Source organism: Haliotis rufescens, unplaced genomic scaffold, assembly GCF_023055435.1.
Source record: "Haliotis rufescens isolate VD_foot unplaced genomic scaffold, xgHalRufe1.0.p SCAF_11, whole genome shotgun sequence".
In the NCBI taxonomy this organism is placed as follows: domain Eukaryota; kingdom Metazoa; phylum Mollusca; class Gastropoda; order Lepetellida; family Haliotidae; genus Haliotis; species Haliotis rufescens.
Window position 1 is genome coordinate 26,330,241 of NW_025963791.1, and position 21,290 is coordinate 26,351,530.

General features: G+C 39.9%; 2 protein-coding genes across 25 annotated transcripts in view; both read right to left on the bottom strand.

Annotated features, from left to right (window-relative positions):
* LOC124132746 lies at nucleotides 1-4,386 on the bottom strand. The gene is made up of 2 exons (XM_048392469.1): nucleotides 1,277-4,386; nucleotides 1-1,236 (listed from the first exon to the last, which is right to left on the bottom strand). Exons 1-2 carry the CDS (start codon nucleotides 2,272-2,274, stop codon nucleotides 1,077-1,079), a joined length of 1,158 nt encoding a protein of 385 aa, XP_048248426.1. The 5' UTR covers nucleotides 2,275-4,386; the 3' UTR covers nucleotides 1-1,076.
* LOC124132743 (V-type proton ATPase 116 kDa subunit a 1-like) overlaps nucleotides 1-21,290 on the bottom strand; it is a 56,852-nt gene that overhangs the window by 11,819 nt on the left and 23,743 nt on the right. For 9 of the 24 annotated variants that reach the window (XM_046496821.2, XM_046496823.2, XM_048392450.1 and 6 more), the window contains exons 8-21: nucleotides 20,644-20,726; nucleotides 19,832-19,925; nucleotides 19,333-19,545; nucleotides 18,610-18,760; nucleotides 14,254-14,393; nucleotides 13,100-13,239; nucleotides 12,098-12,191; nucleotides 11,535-11,653; nucleotides 11,023-11,174; nucleotides 10,684-10,766; nucleotides 9,882-9,986; nucleotides 8,400-8,411; nucleotides 5,296-5,361; nucleotides 4,393-4,467 (exon numbers count right to left, since the gene is read on the bottom strand). In XM_046496821.2, the coding sequence (XP_046352777.1) occupies nucleotides 4,393-4,467; nucleotides 5,296-5,361; nucleotides 8,400-8,411; nucleotides 9,882-9,986; nucleotides 10,684-10,766; nucleotides 11,023-11,174; nucleotides 11,535-11,653; nucleotides 12,098-12,191; nucleotides 13,100-13,239; nucleotides 14,254-14,393; nucleotides 18,610-18,760; nucleotides 19,333-19,545; nucleotides 19,832-19,925; nucleotides 20,644-20,726 (1,527 nt within the window). The remainder of the gene's footprint in view (nucleotides 1-4,392; nucleotides 4,468-5,295; nucleotides 5,362-8,399; nucleotides 8,412-9,881; nucleotides 9,987-10,683; nucleotides 10,767-11,022; nucleotides 11,175-11,534; nucleotides 11,654-12,097; nucleotides 12,192-13,099; nucleotides 13,240-14,253; nucleotides 14,394-18,609; nucleotides 18,761-19,332; nucleotides 19,546-19,831; nucleotides 19,926-20,643; nucleotides 20,727-21,290) is intronic. The other 15 variants (XM_048392457.1, XM_048392453.1, XM_048392451.1 and 12 more) reach the window with 3 other exon arrangements.

Consider the following 21,290-nt stretch of genomic DNA (forward strand, 5'->3'; position numbering starts at 1 on the left):
TAAAGAGTCAGCTAATTTCAACAGCCCACCCTTGAAAACATTACAACTTACTGTGAAAATAGAAAGGCCAATAAATCAACATGTAAACACATACATCGATGTTGGGTTTATGAAACATGTAAATACTCATCATCTGACACATGTATGCCTCAACACTTGGATAGTGAGAAAGAGCCCTGGACAGGGATATACATCCCTGAACAGTGAGATAGATCCCTAGACAGTGAGATACATCCCTGGACAGTGAGATACATCCCTGGGCACTGAGATACATCCCTGTACAGTCAGATACATCCCTGGGCAGTGAGATAGATCCCTGGACAGTGAGATAGATCCCTGGGCAGTGAGATAGATCCCTGGGCAGTGAGATACATCCCTGGGCAGTGAGATAGATCCCTTGACAGTGAGATACATCCCTGGGCAGTGAGATAGATCCCTGGGCAGTGAGATAGATCCCTGGGCAGTGAGATACATCCCTGGGCAGTGAGATACATCTCTGGGCAGTGAGATAGATCCCTGGACAGTGAGATAGATCCCTGGGCAGTGAGATACATCCCTGGGCAGTGAGATAGATCCCTTGACAGTGAGATACATCCCTGGGCAGTGAGATAGATCCCTGGGCAGTGAGATACATCTCTGGGCAGTGAGATAGATCCCTGGACAGTGAGATACATCCCTGTACAGTGAGATACATCCCTGGACAGTGAGATACATCCCTGGGCAGTGAGATACATCCCTGGGCACTGAGATAGATCCCTGGACAGTGAGATAGATCCCTGTACAGTGAGATACATCCCTGGACAGTGAAATACATCCCTGGGCAGTGAGATAGATCCCTGGACAGTGAGATACATCCATGGGCACTGAGATACATCCCTGGACAGTGAGATACATCCCTTGACAGTGAAATAGATCCCTGGGCAGTGAGATACATCCCTGGGCAGTGAGATAGATCCCTGGACAGTGAGATAGATCCCTGAACAGTGAGATACATCCCTGGGCAGTGAGATAGATCCCTGGACAGTGAGATACATCCCTTGACAGTGAGATACATCTCTGGGCAGTGAGATAGATCCTCAGACAGTGAGATACATCCCTGGGCAGTGAGATAGATCCCTGGGCAGTGAGATACATCCCTGGACAGTGAGATAGATCCCTGGGCAGTGAGATAGATCCCTGTACAGTGAGATACATCCCTGGACAGTGAAATACATCCCTGGGCAGTGAGATAGATCCCTGGACAGTGAGATACATCCATGGGCACTGAGATACATCCCTGGACAGTGAGATACATCCCTTGACAGTGAAATAGATCCCTGGGCAGTGAGATACATCCCTGGGCAGTGAGATAGATCCCTGGACAGTGAGATACATCCCTGTACAGTGAGATACATCCCTGGACAGTGAGATACATCCCTGGGCAGTGAGATACATCCCTGGGCACTGAGATAGATCCCTGGACAGTGAGATAGATCCCTGTACAGTGAGATACATCCCTGGACAGTGAAATACATCCCTGGGCAGTGAGATAGATCCCTGGACAGTGAGATACATCCATGGGCACTGAGATACATCCCTGGACAGTGAAATAGATCCCTGGGCAGTGAGATACATCCCTGGGCAGTGAGATAGATCCCTGGATAGTGAGATAGATCCCTGAACAGTGAGATACATCCCTGGGCAGTGAGATAGATCCCTGGACAGTGAGATACATCCCTTGACAGTGAGATACATCTCTGGGCAGTGAGATAGATCCTCAGACAGTGAGATACATCCCTGGGCAGTGAGATAGATCCCTGAGCAGTGAGATACATCCCTGGACAGTGAGATAGATCCCTGGGCAGTGAGATAGATCCCTGGGCAGTGAGATACATCCCTGGGCAGTGAGATAGAGTCCTGGGCAGTGAGATACATCCCTGGGCAGTGAGATAGAGTCCTGGGCAGTGAGATACATCCCTGGACAGTGAGATAGATCCCTGGACAGTGAGATTCATCCCTGGACAGTGAGATAGATCCCTGGACAGTGAGATAGATCCCTGTACAGTGAGATAGATCCCTGGACAGTGAGATAGATCCCTGGGCAGTGAGATAGATCCCTGGGCAGTGAGATAGATCCCTGGGCAGTGAGATAGATCCTCGGACAGTGAGATACATCCCTGGGCAGTGAGATAGATCCCTGGGCAGTGAGATAGATCCCTGGACAGTAAGATACATCCCTGTACAGTGAGATACATCCCTGGACAGTGAGATACATCCCTGGACAGTGAGATACATCCCTGTGCCACTGTACTAAAGGTTTAATCTCACTTGTGATGTCATTGCCTACATATATTTCATTGCATAACTATGTAGAGCTACTTCAGTAGTACTTTGGCTGTTTAGATACCTTTAGAGAACCTGAAGTCTCAAATGATGACTTGACATACTGATCAATACGTAAAAATAAAACAGCTAAAATACCAAAGTGCTACTTTATTTAAACGATTATTTGTCCGAATCTAAATCTAAATCTAAATCTGAATATATTTCTATAGTAAAAGCAGCTAAATCTAACTCTGAATCTGAATATATTTCTACAGTAAAAGGAGCAACTAATATAACAAGATAATATAGTATGTTATTTCTGGTACAATAAATAGTTTCAGACATAATTTCTTCTAATCACTCATAATTGAACTATGTAGAGCTACTTCAGTAGTACTTTGGCTGTTTAGATACCTTAAGAGAACCTGAAGTCTCAAATGATGACTTGACATACTGATCAATACATACAAATAAAACAGCTAAAATACCAAAGTGCTACTTTATTTAAACGATTATTTGTCCGAATCTAAATCTAAATCTAAATATATTTCTATAGTAAAAGCAGCTAAATCTAACTCTGAATCTGAATCTATTTCTACAGTAAAAGCAGCAACTAACATAACAAGATAATATAGTATATTATTTCTGGTACAATAAATAGTTTCAGACATAATTTCTTCCAATCACTGCATTAATATTCTCTTAAGTTGTTATGTGGTCATGTTTTAACTGAATCCCTGGTAGATCACGGGAGAAATGTGTGTACAGCTGAATGCTATTTCCGTTTAATACTACAAGATGCAGACATTATACAAACTCCATTTCCTTGTCATAGGTGGCTAATACAACTGAATTTATGAGTTTTTATTCAATGAAAAAAAATTGTTTTGTGTTTTCATGGAAAGTTGAAAATATTTGGTTGAAAGTGTTGCAAAAGTCCAATATAATTTGAGTGCTGATAATTTTTGATTCACTGACTATGCAACTGCATTGCAACACCACCAGTTTATAGGTAATATTAGTATCCACTGTTCACACAGAGCGACTACCTCGTTCTTATAAGGTGGCTCTGTCAACACATATGAGGCAGAGACTGTTTCAGGTTCTATCCAACCAGAAAGACATATACTTGTTAACTTGTTAATCTGAATTGATTGTAGCCTTGTAGCCACCTTTATTTATTTATAAGCACAAATGATTGTCTAGAATGCTGGCACGGTATGTCAAACATTGTGACGATGTTTTGATAATACCACTAAAGCCTAAAAGTAACGAAAAGACACTAACAATAGCGGAATACATTTCTCAATGGTAGCTGTCATCATTACAAAGTTTCAACATTGGTATTCATGTACAGAATTAGGAGTCCTGTTGAGCCAAGATCTCCTAGTAAGCCAGTAATGGCATGGATGTTGATCAATTTCTGGGGTGAATCAAGGTCAAAATGACCTGTTACTGTGTAGGTCACAATAAGCTCTTGCTGCAAAGAAATGCACAGTATAGGGAATATATTTGCCAAACATCATTATATATTAGCTACATATACCACCACCCAAACTGCTACTGAAACAAATGAGGATAACTTAAAGGGGAATTTGATTGCATCCCTTAAAGCAAAAACACAAATATTTAGTAACACAGACCACAGAGAACATTTAACAACATAGACCTCGAGTACCATATAAGGAAGCTACACTACTGGTTATATAGGAGGCTGGCTACTGTCTAAGTCTGGCAAGCTATGGTTATACTGTACTAGGTTGTAGACATGGCAGGAAATACTGTCCAGTTCGGGGAGAATCAAACCAGTTGAATCTTCATGATTTACATTAAACTTCAATTATTTCTATTTTGATAACATTCTATGTTCCATTTTTTATCATCCCTGGCAAAGTTATGATCTTTTTATATTGACTAAATGACATGAAGATATTTTTTTACAGAATTCTGTTGACATGGTATTTCCTGCCTTTGCTGGTCTCCTTCCCAGGTCATGACCTTAACCTGAGAATGAGGCTGAACAGATCGTGCCCCCAAAGATGGCACAGACTTGAAGCATGCACATGTTGCACAGCCATGCCGACTTACCCCAAGTTCGATATCACCTTCGCCATCGGCTTTCAAATCAGCATTCGGTTTACGCGGAACCCCATTACCGGCTGACTGTACCAGAATTTAATAGTTAAGCAATTTACGTGCACCGCAGGAACATTTGAAACCCATGCTTAGCTAGTCAGGACAGATGTAACCAGAATGGGGGATCACAACCATCCACACAGAAAACAAGACATAGCAACCTGCCATATATTACCATTCAAGGTAATAAAATTCTTTTTCTTTTCTAAAATCTACAATAGGTAATATGTAAAATCACCTACTCAAGACTCAGCATTTCAGATTCTCAACGATGGCACCATCATCAGGTAGGTATGCAACTCATGTGTCAGCTTGGCAACTCAAACCTCTACAGCCACACAAAACTATATACTAGCTGCAGTTGGTTAATGATTTTAAACCAAACAGTGACTGACATTTCAAGCTCAAACACCAAATAATTAATACAAGTTCTCCTTTCTCTAGCATTCAAATAAATACTTTATTTTTTGGTACAAATCATTTGGCAGGGATAAACAAGGCCACTAGTCTGTTAGTCCAAGTCTAGTAAAATCTAAAGGGACTAGTTGTTCTCCCAAGATGTCTTCCCCTGTTCAGGCCAAAACAGGTATCGATTAACATGCAAGGTATGTTCGTGTACACCAAACTGTTCTAATCATTCCGCACAAAATATTACCACAGAACTACTGATTCATAAATAAGACGATGCATCGACTACTGGTTGTCCACTGAGAAATGATCATGCAGAGAGACAGAGTAGAGAGAGGGCTTTTGTCTTATAGACGACAAAACCATGTGTTGATGTTGGCAGTATCATGGATAAAAATATCACAGCAAAAAACTAAACAAGAAAAACATGAATGAGTAAATACTTACATTTTCCCCAATAATTTCATTTGGAATAAGAGCATCTGTGGAGTGAGCACCAAGGCGCCCTCTCATCTGAAATGTAATACTTTCCTTAAAACTTGTTATATCAGGTGATGACAATACAAATTTCGATATCCCAATAAATCAGTAATGAACACATTACTTGTGTTATGTTTCAGCGGAGCTCCATTTATCCAGTTACCTGTTTTTGTAAAATCAATGTCCTTATGAATGTTAATTGTTAATACATTATGCTGAAAATATGAAAAAATGTGATCAACATGTCTAGAACTCCTGTCACACAAAAATGAAACAAAATAAAAATAATACAAGCCCATCTCCTTTCTTTGTATACTTATCAGAATAATACTTAATAATGAAAAATATGTGTCTGACAATTATTATGCTACTATTGCTAGTTTGGGCAGGAATAATGACATCCACAGATGATACAAGTGAAAACACAAAATTACTTATTTGAAATAAACACAAAATGTGCATTTACACAATGTTCTATAGTTGATCTAGGTAAGTTTGGTCCTCGACTGTTTTTTTTGCAATATTCCAGTCATATCATAACATGCGACACCAAGAATAGGCTTCACATGTGGAGAATCAAACTACAGTCTTTGGTGCAGTGAGCATTAATGACAAGGCTACTCCAACATCTTCATAGTTATTATAAGCGCACCTATGTGTAGAATGGAACCCAGGTCCTTTGGTGCAAGGAGACAATGCCTCAACCATAAGGTTACCCAACACATCTTCACAGTTCCTATTAGTGCACCTATACAGTAATCTTAATCTCTGCATATAAAACAATGCCTTGGAAAGCAGGAAATACATTTTAAATGGTAAATCATCATGTCTAGTGATGCTTTATATCAAATTTCATACTTATATTGTCCAAGTTCGTTATACTTGTTTATTCACCTGAATTCGCTGAACGGATACGATGTTGTTTTTTAAAGCGCATATTAATACTCGATAATTATTTTTTTACACTATGAATCATAAATAACTTCTATTCTAATCTTTTTTGAAACTCTGAAACGTGCAACGTAGATCGTATTAGGTAGGCAGAGCACGTATACTGTTTTGTTGGTCATCTACGATTCGACCTTCATTAAACCGCTGATCATCTATAACGCTCATCAATTTTTTGGACCCCGAAAGGTAGCGTTGTAGCTAGGGAGTGAGTATGGTTTTACGCCGCTTTTAGCAATATTCCAGCAATATCACGATGGGGGACACCAGAAATGGGCTTCACACATTGTACCCATGTCGGGAATCAAACCCGGGTCTTCGGCGTGACGAGCCAACGCTTTAACCACTAGGCTACCCGACCGCCCCTTGTAGCGAGGGATCACTGTATAATGTATGTGGAGAATGGAACCAAGGCTAATGTTTCAACTACAAAGTTACACCAAGGTCATTATTGCTCTGGAAGTGCACCCATCCAAGACAGCATCCCAACAAGGGTTCTCTTCACACTCGCATTCAGTTCCTAATTATGGTTTGGTTGGTTTGGTTTGGTTTGTTGTTTAACGCCGCACTCAGCAATATTTCAGCTATATGACGCCGGTCTGTAAATAATCGAGACTGGACCAGACAATCCAGTGATTAATATCATGAGCATCGATCCACACAATTGGGATCAATGACATGCACCAACCAAGTCAGCGAGCCTGACCACCCGATCCCATTAGTCGCCTTTTACGACAAGCATAGTCACCTTTTACGGCACGCATGGGTTGCTGAAGACCTATTTTATGTCAACCATGACAGTAAGAACTGATCAAGCATGTTTCAATTGTTAAAATTGTTCATTGTTATACTTATTATTGTGGATGTATTTTACGAAATATCAGCATCCATATTATTCATGTTTTGGTGAGTCACCTTTCTGAAATAACAAATACATATATTCATTTGGGTGGTGTAACATAGAATACAATGCCAGCTGTTCATAGCGAACACGTTCCCATTGCAAACTGGTGGTCTAACAGTTTGCCCGATTCAGGTGTTATAAGCCTTGAAGCAACAGATGAGCTAAGGTTGAACATAATAAGCATGACCAAATTCATTTCCAAACAAGTTTACTTTATTCTACCATGAAATGGAAAATACTTCATTCAGATTGAATAATCTGAGGTTTCAAAACACCTGTACCACCTCTGTTTGAAACAGTTGGTTTGACAGCAGACTCGCTGGGGAAGCTAATATTTTTGGCATTATTTGTTTAAGGGGCTAGCATGAACCCTATGAAAATAATGGACTAAACACAATGCTGCTTTTCTCAATAACTTTGCTGTTACCAAAGAGTTCGCATTAAATTTCATCATGGTAGAATGGAGATAAACACAGTTTTTCAATGTAGAACTAGGTTACCTGTAGATTTAAAAGTGCTTAATTTAACATTTGAAACCTCACACTGCATGTTGGGTTCCAAATTCAATTTAGCACGGCTCAATCTACAGGTAACTTAGCTCTACATTGAAAACACAGTGTGTTTATCCCCTAAGTGAACCATCTCAATAATTGACACAAAACTGATCAAACACTGAATGAAATTGTTTGTCTCTCTTGCATAACATAAAACGAAATGACTTGTTTTGACCCTGAAACAAAAGCTGTTAAACAGTTTCTAAGGCAGCTAGCTGTTTACTAAGGAGGCTAGATACAGTAGCAGAGTATACATACATTTACAACCAACAGACACCTTTCGTCAGCAACAGCACTATACATAATATGAGCATCTGAAAACTACTGTTAATGGCTGAATAATTTAAATTCGAATATATGGAAATGCTAATCATATATTTAGAAATTGTATAATATACATATATACAGGAATATTTTAAGTTTATGTCTAATAGATTTCCAAAATACCAATTCCACATTGACAGAAGCTAGAGAAATATATTTCACTTGATACTGTCATGTACCATATAATTTAATTTTTAAGATTTAAAAAAAATTCACAAGAATTAAAAATGCTTTTTCAGTATTCTAAAGAATGGGTTTTCAACAAAAAGCTAAAATTGTTTAGAGATGCTACAAAATGTTTCTATGTGTATAACGCATTCACTACAACTAGTAATACTTACAGCTTCAATCTCCTAAAACACATCAAAACTCACCAGTCAAACTCATGCCCAAAGCAAAACAAACCCCAACAATATGCTTTGTCATGCCCATGCAAAAACATATGGACAAAGTTAGCAACAGGAAACAAATTACAACCTCCATGTTAGTAAGATAATATGACATGTCTATAGTACACAGGGTAAATGTAAGGTTAAAGTATACACTAAAGGATTGGGTCATGCGGGTTGATATTTCTATCTAAATACGTCATGTCAAACTAAAGGAAAAGCACAATGACAAGTCATTTTGAAAACAGCAAGGGCTGTATTGTTGCACATCATACATTGATTAAGATGCTGCTGACAGTGCTAGGTGGGGAATCTGCTCGCACATGAAACAGTGGTGTCACTATCAGCAGCATGTATCAAGGAATGAGGGTGGATATCTTGAGAGAAAATTAAGCTTACATTTTTCCATAAATAAGAATTTGGTGGAGATAAAATATTTCTGTTATAATGTGCCCCAAACGTGTGATAGAAAAAGTAATAAAAACTCAATCCAATGTGATCTTACAACATAAAGTTACAGTGTTCCCTCGCTACTGCGCTCTTCAATAAAGTGCTAACTCGGTTATAGCGGGCGGTAACGCAAGGCCCCCAAAAGTTACGAGCATTTAAAAAAAACTCAAGTTTTACACTGACATAATGTTTTTTCCCCATTGCGAAAAAAACATTACCAGCTGATCTTCACGAGCAAGTAATCCCAGAAATACCACTCAACAATTCTAAACTGAAGTACGCTATTTAATCCGATTATTGCACTATCTGCTTACAAAAACGTGTTCATTGTATATCTGGACTCATGTTTGTAATATAGATCATGAAAGGCAGGCTGAGCATGTTGTGTTGGTCATCTACCCCTACCCCCTACGACATGGTTAAACCTCTGATTGTCCATAACGCTCATCAACTATTTGGACCCCAAGGTAGCGTTGTAGCGAGGGATCACTTTATTTATGATTTTCTACTTCGTTACCTTCTATTTTATGTGCTACAAGTGACTGATCTAAACTTCTAGTATTGTGAAAGACAGTTATAGTAATACAACAAGTAAACTATGTTAACACAGAACAGGGGGGGGGGTCAGTTTTCAATGAACACCTAGAAAATTATATTTATATTTATCAGAAGAGTCAATGCATCATTCTACCATGAACCTGGCAAATACTTGAATCTGATTGGTCAGTCAGAGGTTTCAAATCACAATAGCCATATCTGAATGAAACAGCTGATTCAACATTTGAATCTTCCAATTGCACCTTCGGTTCCAAAATCAGTTTGCCAAATTGAACCAGTAAGGTCGTGTGTCTTGCCGCAAGGCTTCAATGCACACGAACGTATAAATGATCAGATGCTTGATACTTTGACAATCCATCAGTCAGCAAATGTGAGAAAACTAAAGAAGAAATTGTCAAAGTAGGCGACTGTCTTCGTACAACTCACCCTCAGTTTTTTGTTATGTCGGGATCTTAGGACGAAGGGTTTGACTAACAACATCACTGGCACACAAGCAACAGCAGCCACCAACAGGATTGTCTGGATAGTTTGCTGCAACACAAACATCACTATACCATGTAGAGCAAGCCTTTCTGGAAAGACATCCTGGGGACATGTATATATTAATACAGCAACAACTATTTGGTTGAAATCAAAGTTTGCTGAAATAAAATTCACACTAAATAACCTAGTCCCAACCAGAATTTGTTATACCATAGGATACCCATGTGAAATTACATATAATTTTTTAGTGAATGTCCATTTTTCAACTTAGCTAGAAACGAATTGATGTACTCACTATTGTTAATTGTGAAAGATACTTGTGTCTTTAATATTGACTTGATGCTAGATGGCAAAACAACTTTACCTAATCATGTGAACGAAAAGATTGTTAGGAATGTACATACATATATAATGGGGCAGTGGGGTAGCCTAGTGGTTAAAGCGTTCGCTCGTCATACCGAAGACCCAGGTTCGATTCCCCACATGGGTACAATGTGTGAAGCCCATTTCTGGTGTCCCCTGCCGTGATATTGCTGGAATATTGCTAAAAGCGGCGTGAAATCATAATCACTCACTCACACATATATAAAGAAAACGAAAAAGGTTTGAGTGAGCAGTGTTAATGTACATACGTTTCTCTATTTCTATTCTTTCCTTTCTGTCATTTAATGTATTAATTGTAAATAAGCATACATGTAAAAGTATGGGAGAGGCCGACATAAGCTGTGATAACTAGAAACTGTACCTGTCCCTTGTAGAAGGGTAACTGAGCATTACACTTCTGGTCTCCATCGGCTGTGTACTTGAACATGAACATGTTGATGTACTCTGAAATACAAACAAAATACTGAGGGAGTGAGTGAGTGAGTGAGTGAGTGAGTGAGTGAGTGAGTGAGTGAGTGAGTGAGTCAAAATTGAATGTTGTATCAGCAAATTCTCAGCCATATAGTTATGAGATCAAGTTATGAAGACATCATTCCACATCAATGCAGGTCCCATATTTAATGAATAATCTGTGAAAGGCAAAAAAACTCCCAAAACGTTGCTTTTGTAATATAAACACAGTGAGTTATGACGAACATACGGATGAGGAGCGCAGGTGCGCAGCTGGCCTGGCTGACATCAAATGTTATCCACTTGAAGTAGACGAGGGAGACGAGGTAGCCGAAGAGGCTGAGGAGGAAGATGACCTCAGGGATGAACTCCACCAGGATGTTCAACACACTCCTAAAGTGGCTGCAACACACATGGACACACAAAGGTGTATCAAATTATTTTCTCATGGGGAAATATTGGACGGAAACAGCAAACAACGTTAAAACAGTGTTTTAGTCACATCACAGCATAATGTGGGGAAAGAGACAAAGGTTACACAGGTTGATGGCATTTACGCTTTGGCAAGAACCCATGAGTACATATATGGTCCTCACAGACCACAAAATATAATTAAGACCAATCTGGGACTTGAATGCAATATCAGCAGATCCTGGAATGGCAAAGGGAGGCAACACTGGACCCTGAGATGCATTGGCTGAGACCAGCGGATCACCTGGACGCCTTGTTTGTAATGACATTAATCCCATAAATGTGACTCACATGTGGTTGAAGATGCCCAGAATGATGCCGAACAACATCTGGGAGATGCCCAGGATGACAGCCGTCTTCATCTTAAAGGAGTTGAGGAACGTGATCTTGTTGTCAGATAACTGCCAAATCTGTCAAAACATCAAAACAAATTAATAGATACCAAGTTTATACCTGTACTGGTATTTGAAAACAAGAAACAGTAAGAGCAGAAAAATAATTAGGTCATGGATCTACAATAACTGAAATCGATATTTTGTCAACTCTAAACAAAGCGGTATTTTGGTCCTACATCAGTTAAAGTTTCTCTTAACATCTCTGCTTCTTGTGGTTTCTTAACTTTCTGGCATGAACAAATCTGAATCCCATTGTGTTGCAAGACATCATATCAATGTTTTCGATTCCTAGACTTCATGGTATTTTACATTGTTTTTGTTTTCTAAGAGTACAAATATGTTTAGGTGTCATCATGCTCATTACCTTTGGTGAAGGAATACTACCGTCATGTTTCAGTGTATCATGTTATTTGTTAGCATATCAAATGGCTCTAGAAAGTCAGTGTTATAAGATCTTACTGGATCAATGCCGAGTGGGTAGGGTGTGCTATTCCTGAAGAACAGGGCTGGGTCTAACGTCAGCTCAATGTCTGGCACCTCAAGCAGGCTCTCTCTGCGGGAAAATGGCAAATGAGTGTGAGATAAATTGTGTCTATCACAAACAGTATTTCAGTTGTATCATCTTAAATGCGAAGAAAACACAGATAAGAATGGAAAAAGTTTGGGAAGACAAGCACACAGCGGGTTTGTTCGTTGTTTTACAGTGAGGTCAACATTATTCCGGCAATATAACAGTGAGTGGTGAGTTGGGTTTAACACAGCTTTGAACCGTATTCTAGTTATATCACAGCATGTCAGTTTAATGTGATGAAGGTCTCAGACATTTATCACATTGGTCAACATGGTCAAACCCTTGAGGACAGGTATGGTTCTGACAAACCTAGAAACTTTATTGGGGAAAACCAGGATTGGAATCCAATCATCACAGGTTGCTGGTGTGCCCAAGGGACATAACTCTGCACAGTGAAATGTGCACCTTAGACCAGAAAAATATAACAGCAGCCTGTAAACAATCAACTCTGGGCCAGGCAAACCTCACACTCCCAGGGTTGAATGACATATATGTCAGCTCTTCCTTGCAACAACATTGTAGTGCATAGAAACAACCTTATGGGAGGAAACAACAATGTAAAACTCTTAAGGAATTAGATTTATGAATGTCAGCTTCTTTGTTATGAAGAACACAACGTTTTGGAGCATATGCTTACACCTTCATCATGCGAACGAATCCTAGGAAGCAGAAAGCATATATTTGTACATGTAAGAGCAACAACAGTAATAACATAACAAAGGTGGAACTTTAACAAGGGAATCAATCAGTTAATTAGCCCTGATAGGTAATTAGCAATAAACAGTTGAAGCCAGGAGTTGACCATGATTGGTAATAAGCAATGGACAAAAGGGAGGCAAGGGGTAATTAGCTCAGATAGGTAACAGCAACAGACAATACAATGAACTCACTTGTAATCCTCATTACGCCATGCTGATCCAAAGATGTTGAAGCTCTTAGAGAATGCATCGTTGTAGATGACCCCGGTGTAGGTGGAGAAGAGACCCATCAGAGTGATAATGTAACGACCACCAAAGAAGGTGTTCCAAATCTGAAAGAGTGAGTGTATGAATGACACAGTTGTTCACAACACTGGCTTTAAAAGGAGAGGACTTGTGTGGATTTGATATGAGTGGAGTAGAGTGGAGTGGAGCGGAGTGGATTTAGGTGTAATGAATTTGAGTGGAGCAGAGTGGATTTAGGTGTAATGAATTTGAGTGGAGCAGAGTGGATTTAGGTGTAATGAATTTGAGTGGAGCGGAGTGGATTTAGGTGTAATGAATTTGAATGAAGCGGAGTGGATTTAGGTGTAATGAATTTGAGTGGAGCAGAGTGGATATAAGTGTAATGAATTGAGTGGAGTGGACTGGATATAAGTGTAATGAATTTGAGTGTAATGAATTTGAGTGGAGTGGAGTGGAGTGGAGTGGAGTGGAGTGGAGTGGATTGGAGCGGAGTGGAGGGTAATGAATTTGAGTGGAGCAGAGTGGAGTGGAGTGGAGTGGAGTGGAGTGGAGTGGAGTGGAGTGGAGTGGAGTGGAGTGGAGTGGAGTGGAGCGGCGTGGAGTGGTGTGGAGTGGAGTGGAGTGGAGGGGAGTGTATGTGAGCGGAGTGGATATTAGTGTAAGGAATTTGAGTGGAGCACAGTGGAGTGGATATTAGTGTAAGGAATTTGAGTGGAGCACAGTGGAGTGGATATTAGTGTAATTAATTTGAGTGGAGTGGAGTGGAGTGGAGTGGAGTGGAGTGGAGTGGAGTGGAGTGAATTTGAGCGGAGCACAGTGGAGTGGATATTAGTGTGATGAATTTGACTGGAGTGGATTGTGGGAGCAACAACAAACAACAAAAAGTAGGTCATAGATGTTTCCCAGAAGCATAGGGAGATAGCAAGCAAGGACCAGAAACATCGAATCTGGTATCAGTGGATCCTGGCCAATCTAATGGATGTAGCTCTGTACCAGACGTTGTGGCACTCAGGCCTGTGCAGCAACCCATACCTCCTTAAATGTTATAAGCCATGGCTAACAGCCTTGTGGATGAGCTAAGTATGGTATAAGATGCTCACCTCGTTGTCCGACTTCTGGGCCAGGAGCTTCTTCTCACTGATGATCATCCACAGCCCGAACATGAACATGATGCTTCCATGGCCAGCATCACCAAACATCACGGCAAACAGGAACGGGAAGGTGATGATAGCATATGGAGCTGAAATCACCACCAGTCTCACATGAAACTGAACCGACTAGTACTTGTCACATGAAACTGAACCGACTAGTACTTGTCACATGAAACTGAACTGACTAGTACTTGTCACATCAAACTGAACCTACTAGTACTTGTCACATGAAACTAAACCTACTAGTACTTGTCACATGAAACTGAACCTACTAGTACTTGTCACATCAAACTGAACTGACTAGTACTTGTCACATCAAACTGAACCTACTAGTACTTGTCACATGAAACTGAACAGACTAGTACTTGTCACATCAAACTGAACCTACTAGTACTTGTCACATGAAACTGAAAAGACTAGTACTTGTCACATCAAACTGAACCTACTAGTACATGTACTTGTCACATCAAACTGAACCTACTAGTACTTGTCACATGAAACTGAACCTACTAGTACTTGTCACATGAAACTGAACCTACTAGTACTTGTCACATGAAACTAAACCTACTAGTACTTGTCACATGAAACTGAACCTACTAGTACTTGTCACATCAAACTGAACTGACTAGTACTTGTCACATCAAACTGAACCAACTAGTACTTGTCACATGAAACTGAACCTACTAGTACTTGTCACATGAAACTGAACCTACTAGTACTTGTCACATCAAACTGAACAGACAAGTACTTGTCACATGAAACTGAACCTACTAGTACATGTACTTGTCACATGAAACTGAACCTACTAGTACTTGTCACATGAAACTGAACCTACTAGTACTTGTCACATGAAACTGAACCTACTAGTACCTGTCACATGAAACTGAAAAGACTAGTACTTGTCACATCAAACTGAACCTACTAGTACATGTACTTGTCACATGAAACTGAACCTACTAGTACTTGTCACATCAAACTGAACCTACTAGTACTTGTCACATGAAACTGAACCTACTTGTACTTGTCACATGAAACTGAACAGACAAGTACTTGTCACATGAAACTGAACCTACTAGTACTTGTCACATGAAACTGAACAGACAAGTACTTGTCACATGAAACTGAACCTACTAGTACTTGTCACATAAAACTGAACAGACAAGTACTTGTCACATGAAACTGAACCTACTAGTACTTGTCACATGAAACTGAACCGACTAGTACTTGTCACATGAAACTGAACCTACTAGTACCTGTCACATGAAACTGAACAGACTAGTACTTGTCACATCAAACCGAAACCTACTAGTTCATGTACTTGTCACATCAAACTGAACCTACTAGTACTTGTCACATGAAACTGAACCTACTAGTACTTGTCACATGAAACTGAACTGACTAGTACTTGTCACATCAAACTGAACCTACTAGTACTTGTCACATGAAACTGAACCTACTAGTACTTGTCACATGAAACTTAACCGACTAGTACTTGTCACATGAAACTGAACCTACTAGTACTTGTCACATGAAACTGAACCTACTAGTACTTGTCACATCAAACTGAACAGACTAGTACTTGTCACATCAAACTGAACAGACTAGTACATGTACTTGTCACATCAAACTGAACCTACTAGTACATGTACTTGTCACATGAAACTGAACCTACTAGTACTTGTCACATCAAACTGAAAGACTAGTACTTGTCACATGAAACTGAACCTACTAGTACTTGTCACATGAAACTGAACCTACTAGTACTTGTCACATGAAACTGAACCTACTAGTACTTGTCACATGAAACTGAACCTACTAGTACTTGTCACATGAAACTGAACAGACAAGTACTTGTCACATGAAACTGAACCTACTAGTACTTGTCACATAAAACTGAACAGACAAGTACTTGTCACATCAAACTGAACCGACTAGTACTTGTCACATAAAACTGAACAGACAAGTACTTGTAACATGAAACTGAACCTACTAGTACTTGTCACATGAAACTGAACAGACTAGTACTTGTCACATGAAACTGAACCTACTAGTACATGTACTTGTCACATCAAACTGAACCTACTAGTACATGTACTTGTCACATGAAACTGAACCTACTAGTACTTGTCACATGAAACTGAACCTACTAGTACTTGTCACATCAAACTGAACCTACTAGTACTTGTCACATGAAACTGAACCGACTAGTACTTGTCACATCAAACTGAACCTACTAGTACTTGTCACATCAAACTGAACAGACTAGTACTTGTCACATCAAACTGAACAGACAAGTACTTGTCACATGAAACTGAACCTACTAGTACTTGTCACATAAAACTGAACAGACAAGTACTTGTCACATCAAACTGAAAAGACTAGTACTTGTCACATAAAACTGAACAGACAAGTACTTGTCACATCAAACTGAACAGACTAGTACTTGTCACATGAAACTGAACAGACTAGTACTTGTCACATCAAACTGAACCTACTTGTACTTGTCACATCAAACTGAACCTACTAGTACTTGTCACATGAAACTGAACCTTCTAGTACTTGTCACATGAAACTGAACCTACTAGTACTTGTCACATCAAACTGAACCTACTAGTACTTGTCACATGAAACTGAACCTACTAGTACTTGTCACATCAAACTGAACCTACTATTACTTGTCACATGAAACTGAACTGACTAGTACTTGTCACATGAAACTGAACCTACTAGTACTTGTCACATCAAACTGAAATGACAAGTACTTGTCACATGAAACTGAATGGACTAGTACTTGTCACATCAAACTGAACTGACTAGCACTTGTCACATCAAACTGAACTGACTAGTTCTTATCACATGAAACTGAACAGACAAGTACTTGTCACATGAAACTGAACCTACTTGTACTTGTCACATCAAACTGAACCTACTAGTACTTGTCACATGAAACTGAACCTTCTAGTACTTGTCACATGAAACTGAACCTACTAGTACTTGTCACATCAAACTGAACCTACTAGTACTTGTCACATCAAACTGAACGGACTAGTACTTGTCACATCAAACTGAACCTACTATTACTTGTCACATGAAACTGAACTGACTAGTACTTGTCACATGAAACTGAACTGACTAGTACTTGTCACATGAAACTGAACTGACTAGCACTTGTCACATCAAACTGAACGGACTAGTACTTGTCACATCAAACTGAACCTACTAGTACTTGTCACATCAAACTGAACCTACTAGTTCTTATTACATGAAACTGAACAGACAAGTACTTGTCACATCAAACTGAACCTACTAGTACTTGTCACATCAAACTGAACGGACTAGTACTTGTCACATCAAACTGAACTGACTAGCACTTGTCACATCAAACTGAAGCTACTAGTACTTGTCACATCAAACTGAACAGACTAGTACTTGTCACATCAAACTGAACCTACTAGTACTTGTCACATCAAACTGAACAGACTAGCTAGTACCTGTCACATGACATGCAAGCTACTACTACTTGTCACATGAAATGCAAGCTACTAGGACTTGCACATGACATGCAAGCTACTAGTACTTGTCACATGACATGCAAGTCACTAGTACTTGTCACATGACATGCAAGCTACTAGGACTTGTCACATGACATGCAAGCTACTAGTACTTGTCACATGACATGCAAGCTACTAGTACTTGTCACATGACATGCAAGTCACTAGTACTTGTCACATGACATGCAAGCTACTAGTACTTGTCACATGACATGCAAGCTACTAGTACTTGTCACATGACATGCAAGCTACTGGTACTTGTCACATGAAATGCAAGCTACTAGTACTTGTCACATGACATGCAAGCTACTACTACTTGTCACATGACATGCAAGCTACTAGTACTTGTCACATGACATGCAAGCTACTGGTACTTGTCACATGAAATGTAAGCTACTAGTACTTGTCACATGACATGTAAGCTACTGGTACTTGTCACATGAAATGTAAGCTACTGGTACTTGTCACATGAAATGCAAGCTACTGGTACTTTTCACATGAAATGCAAGCTACTAGTACTGGTCTTAAAGGCACCCAATGGCCTGGCCCCTGTATACATCCAGGAGCTCATCACTCCCTACCATCCTACATGGACACTACAATACATGTCTACATACAGAAGTATTTTGATGATTTTGGAACTGTTTGATAACCAAGGCAATTAAGACATTTTCTTAATTTTCTTCCAGAAAAACAAAGAAATTCAGAAAAACAGTAATTGTGAATTGAAAATACATCAATCCATGGTCCTTACCTGGGTTGACTTCTCGGTAGCTGGCAATGCCATAGGCATCTACAATGTTCTGGAAGCCCTTGGTGAACTTGTTAGTACGGAAGAAGGTGGGTGGGGTCTCGCGGGTCTTCATTGGGTGGATGATTGTAGGGATTGTACTCCCACTAGTTTTCTGAAGAACAACAACCAGCATCATTCACCAAAAACCTCCACACATCATTCACCACACACCTCCACACATCATTCACCACACACCTCCACACATCATTCACCACACACCTCCACACATCATTCACCATTCACAACTCCACACATCATTCACCATACACATCTCCACACTTCATTCACCATACACATCTCCACACTTCATTCACCATTCACAACCCCACACACTATTAACAACACACAACTCCACACTTCATTCATCACATACAACTTCACACCTCATTCACCACACATCATTCACCATTCACAACTCCACACCTCATTCACCACACATCCCCACTCTTCATTCACCATTCACAACTCCACACTTCATTCACAACTCCACACCTCATTCACCACACATCATTCACCATTCACAACTCCACACCTCATTCACCACACATCTCCACACTTCATTCACCATTCACAACTCCACACATCATTCACCATTCACAACTCCACACATCATTCACCATTCACAACTCCACACATCATTCACCACACACAACTCGAAATACACAACAACACAGCCGTACACACCTCTCCTTGTTTGAGAGCCATCTGCACATCTTCCAGAGCCCTGACTGGACACCAGCCCTCAGCGATGAGGGAGTTGTGTGACACGTCAAAGTTGAACATGTTGAGGGTGTGGTAGATGGCCTTGATCTTTTCCACCTTGATGATCCAGGTTCGAACCTCCTTCTGCGCCCCAACCAGAACACGATGCCGATGGTCCTGAGTCTGGTTCAACACCTGCAAACAACAAGTTGAGATCGACACTTCATGATGGTGCAAACAAACAACCAGTGACACTGCTTACTTTCACCACGAAATCATGTGTGATATCCAAATGTGTGTTGAATGAACAAGGTTGCTATAATAACCTGGCGGGAACAACTCTCAGTCCATTTTAGTATGTCAGACTCTGAGAGGGAAATGGGAATGACCAACTAACAACTAAAGGGAAACACAATTGTCATTGATAAATGAAAATATTTCAAAACCATAAGGAAATGACAGAAACACCATCATGACTGACCATCTTGAGATCCTCGAGCCGAGTGGACACACCCTTCAGCATCTCTTCCCTCTCCTGGGGCGAGTCTGGGCAGGGGTACAGTGCTGCCTTGAACCTACACACAACATACAGAGGTCATGCTATACAAGATGTTGGAGTTAATAATGATATATATGCGAGACGGGTTTGACATTCATTCTAGAAATACTTCTTATCACTATTCCCCGCCATGGGGCACATTAGAATTTTGTTTGTTCATATAGTAGTGAATATAAACTATGAAAAGTCCTATAAAGCCTTAAGAAGAGATAGGCACTAGGGTCACTTAACGTCATCAGAAAAAAAATTGAATATGAACTTAATACACACAAAAGGCCTCTTTTCTGGATATCGCCGCGAATAGCTGCAAAATTGCTGATGCGGCGTTAAGCAATATTCACTCACTCACTCTTTTCTGGATAAAATAATTTATGGCACCGATTCCCGAACTCGGTCTCGATTAAGTATCTTTTAGATAAGCTTCAATAGTTTCTGCGAAAACTTGTCCCCATTGCTGACACTGCTGCACTTTGTAAACTAACATGGATGAGGGCCCAACTGTGTATGCTCAAAATCTAAAAACATGTAGCAAGGGAAGTAACTCTGGAAAATAATAATATTCAAACTCAGTCTTGACAAATATCTCTTAGATAAACATTCAAATTTTCTGGGAAACTTGTCCCCATTGCAGACACCAGACAAGTTGACCAGCATAGAGCAAGGGCCATAACTCTGTTTGTTTCTTTGTTGTTTAATGCTGCAGACAGATGACACAGGGGACATGTTACACGCACCCTTCACAGATCTTCTTCACTCTGGCCTTGAGTTGCTCTCCTTGGAAAAAGATGATGAAGACACTCTTGAAGACGGGATCCCCCTGGGGATACAGCATCGATTGTTGGTACATTCAGGGTGAACGAGGAAGAATTACACCAGTTACAGGACAGTGATTAAAGGGGAGAACAAGTGAGTATGTTTTAGTGCGGCTTTTATCTTGTCATGTCTTGGGTTAAAAAAAATGGGCTTCACACACTACATCAATGTAAAAATTGAGACATGAATATTGTGTCTGAAGACCAAGTCTAGTAAAATTATGATCGGTCTACTATAGTAAGCTCAGCTAATAGTCCATATTATAACACTAAAATCTACTGATAATGATGCTAGTAGACTCAAAAGTTTAACTAAGATTGTGCTTGTAGCAATATTCCAGCTATATCACAATGGGGGATACCAACATTTTTACTACTACCCTACTCACCCATCTCTGATCCTGATATAGCTATTGACTCACAAATACAGTTAATTCAGCTTCAGAGTCTGGACCATGATTCCCTAGTAACTTGCATCAGTAATACCATCTACATCTATATTCAGTTATCTACACATGTTACTGTGCATCTGAAAAAAGTATTGATAGGACGCAAACATATTCTCTCCC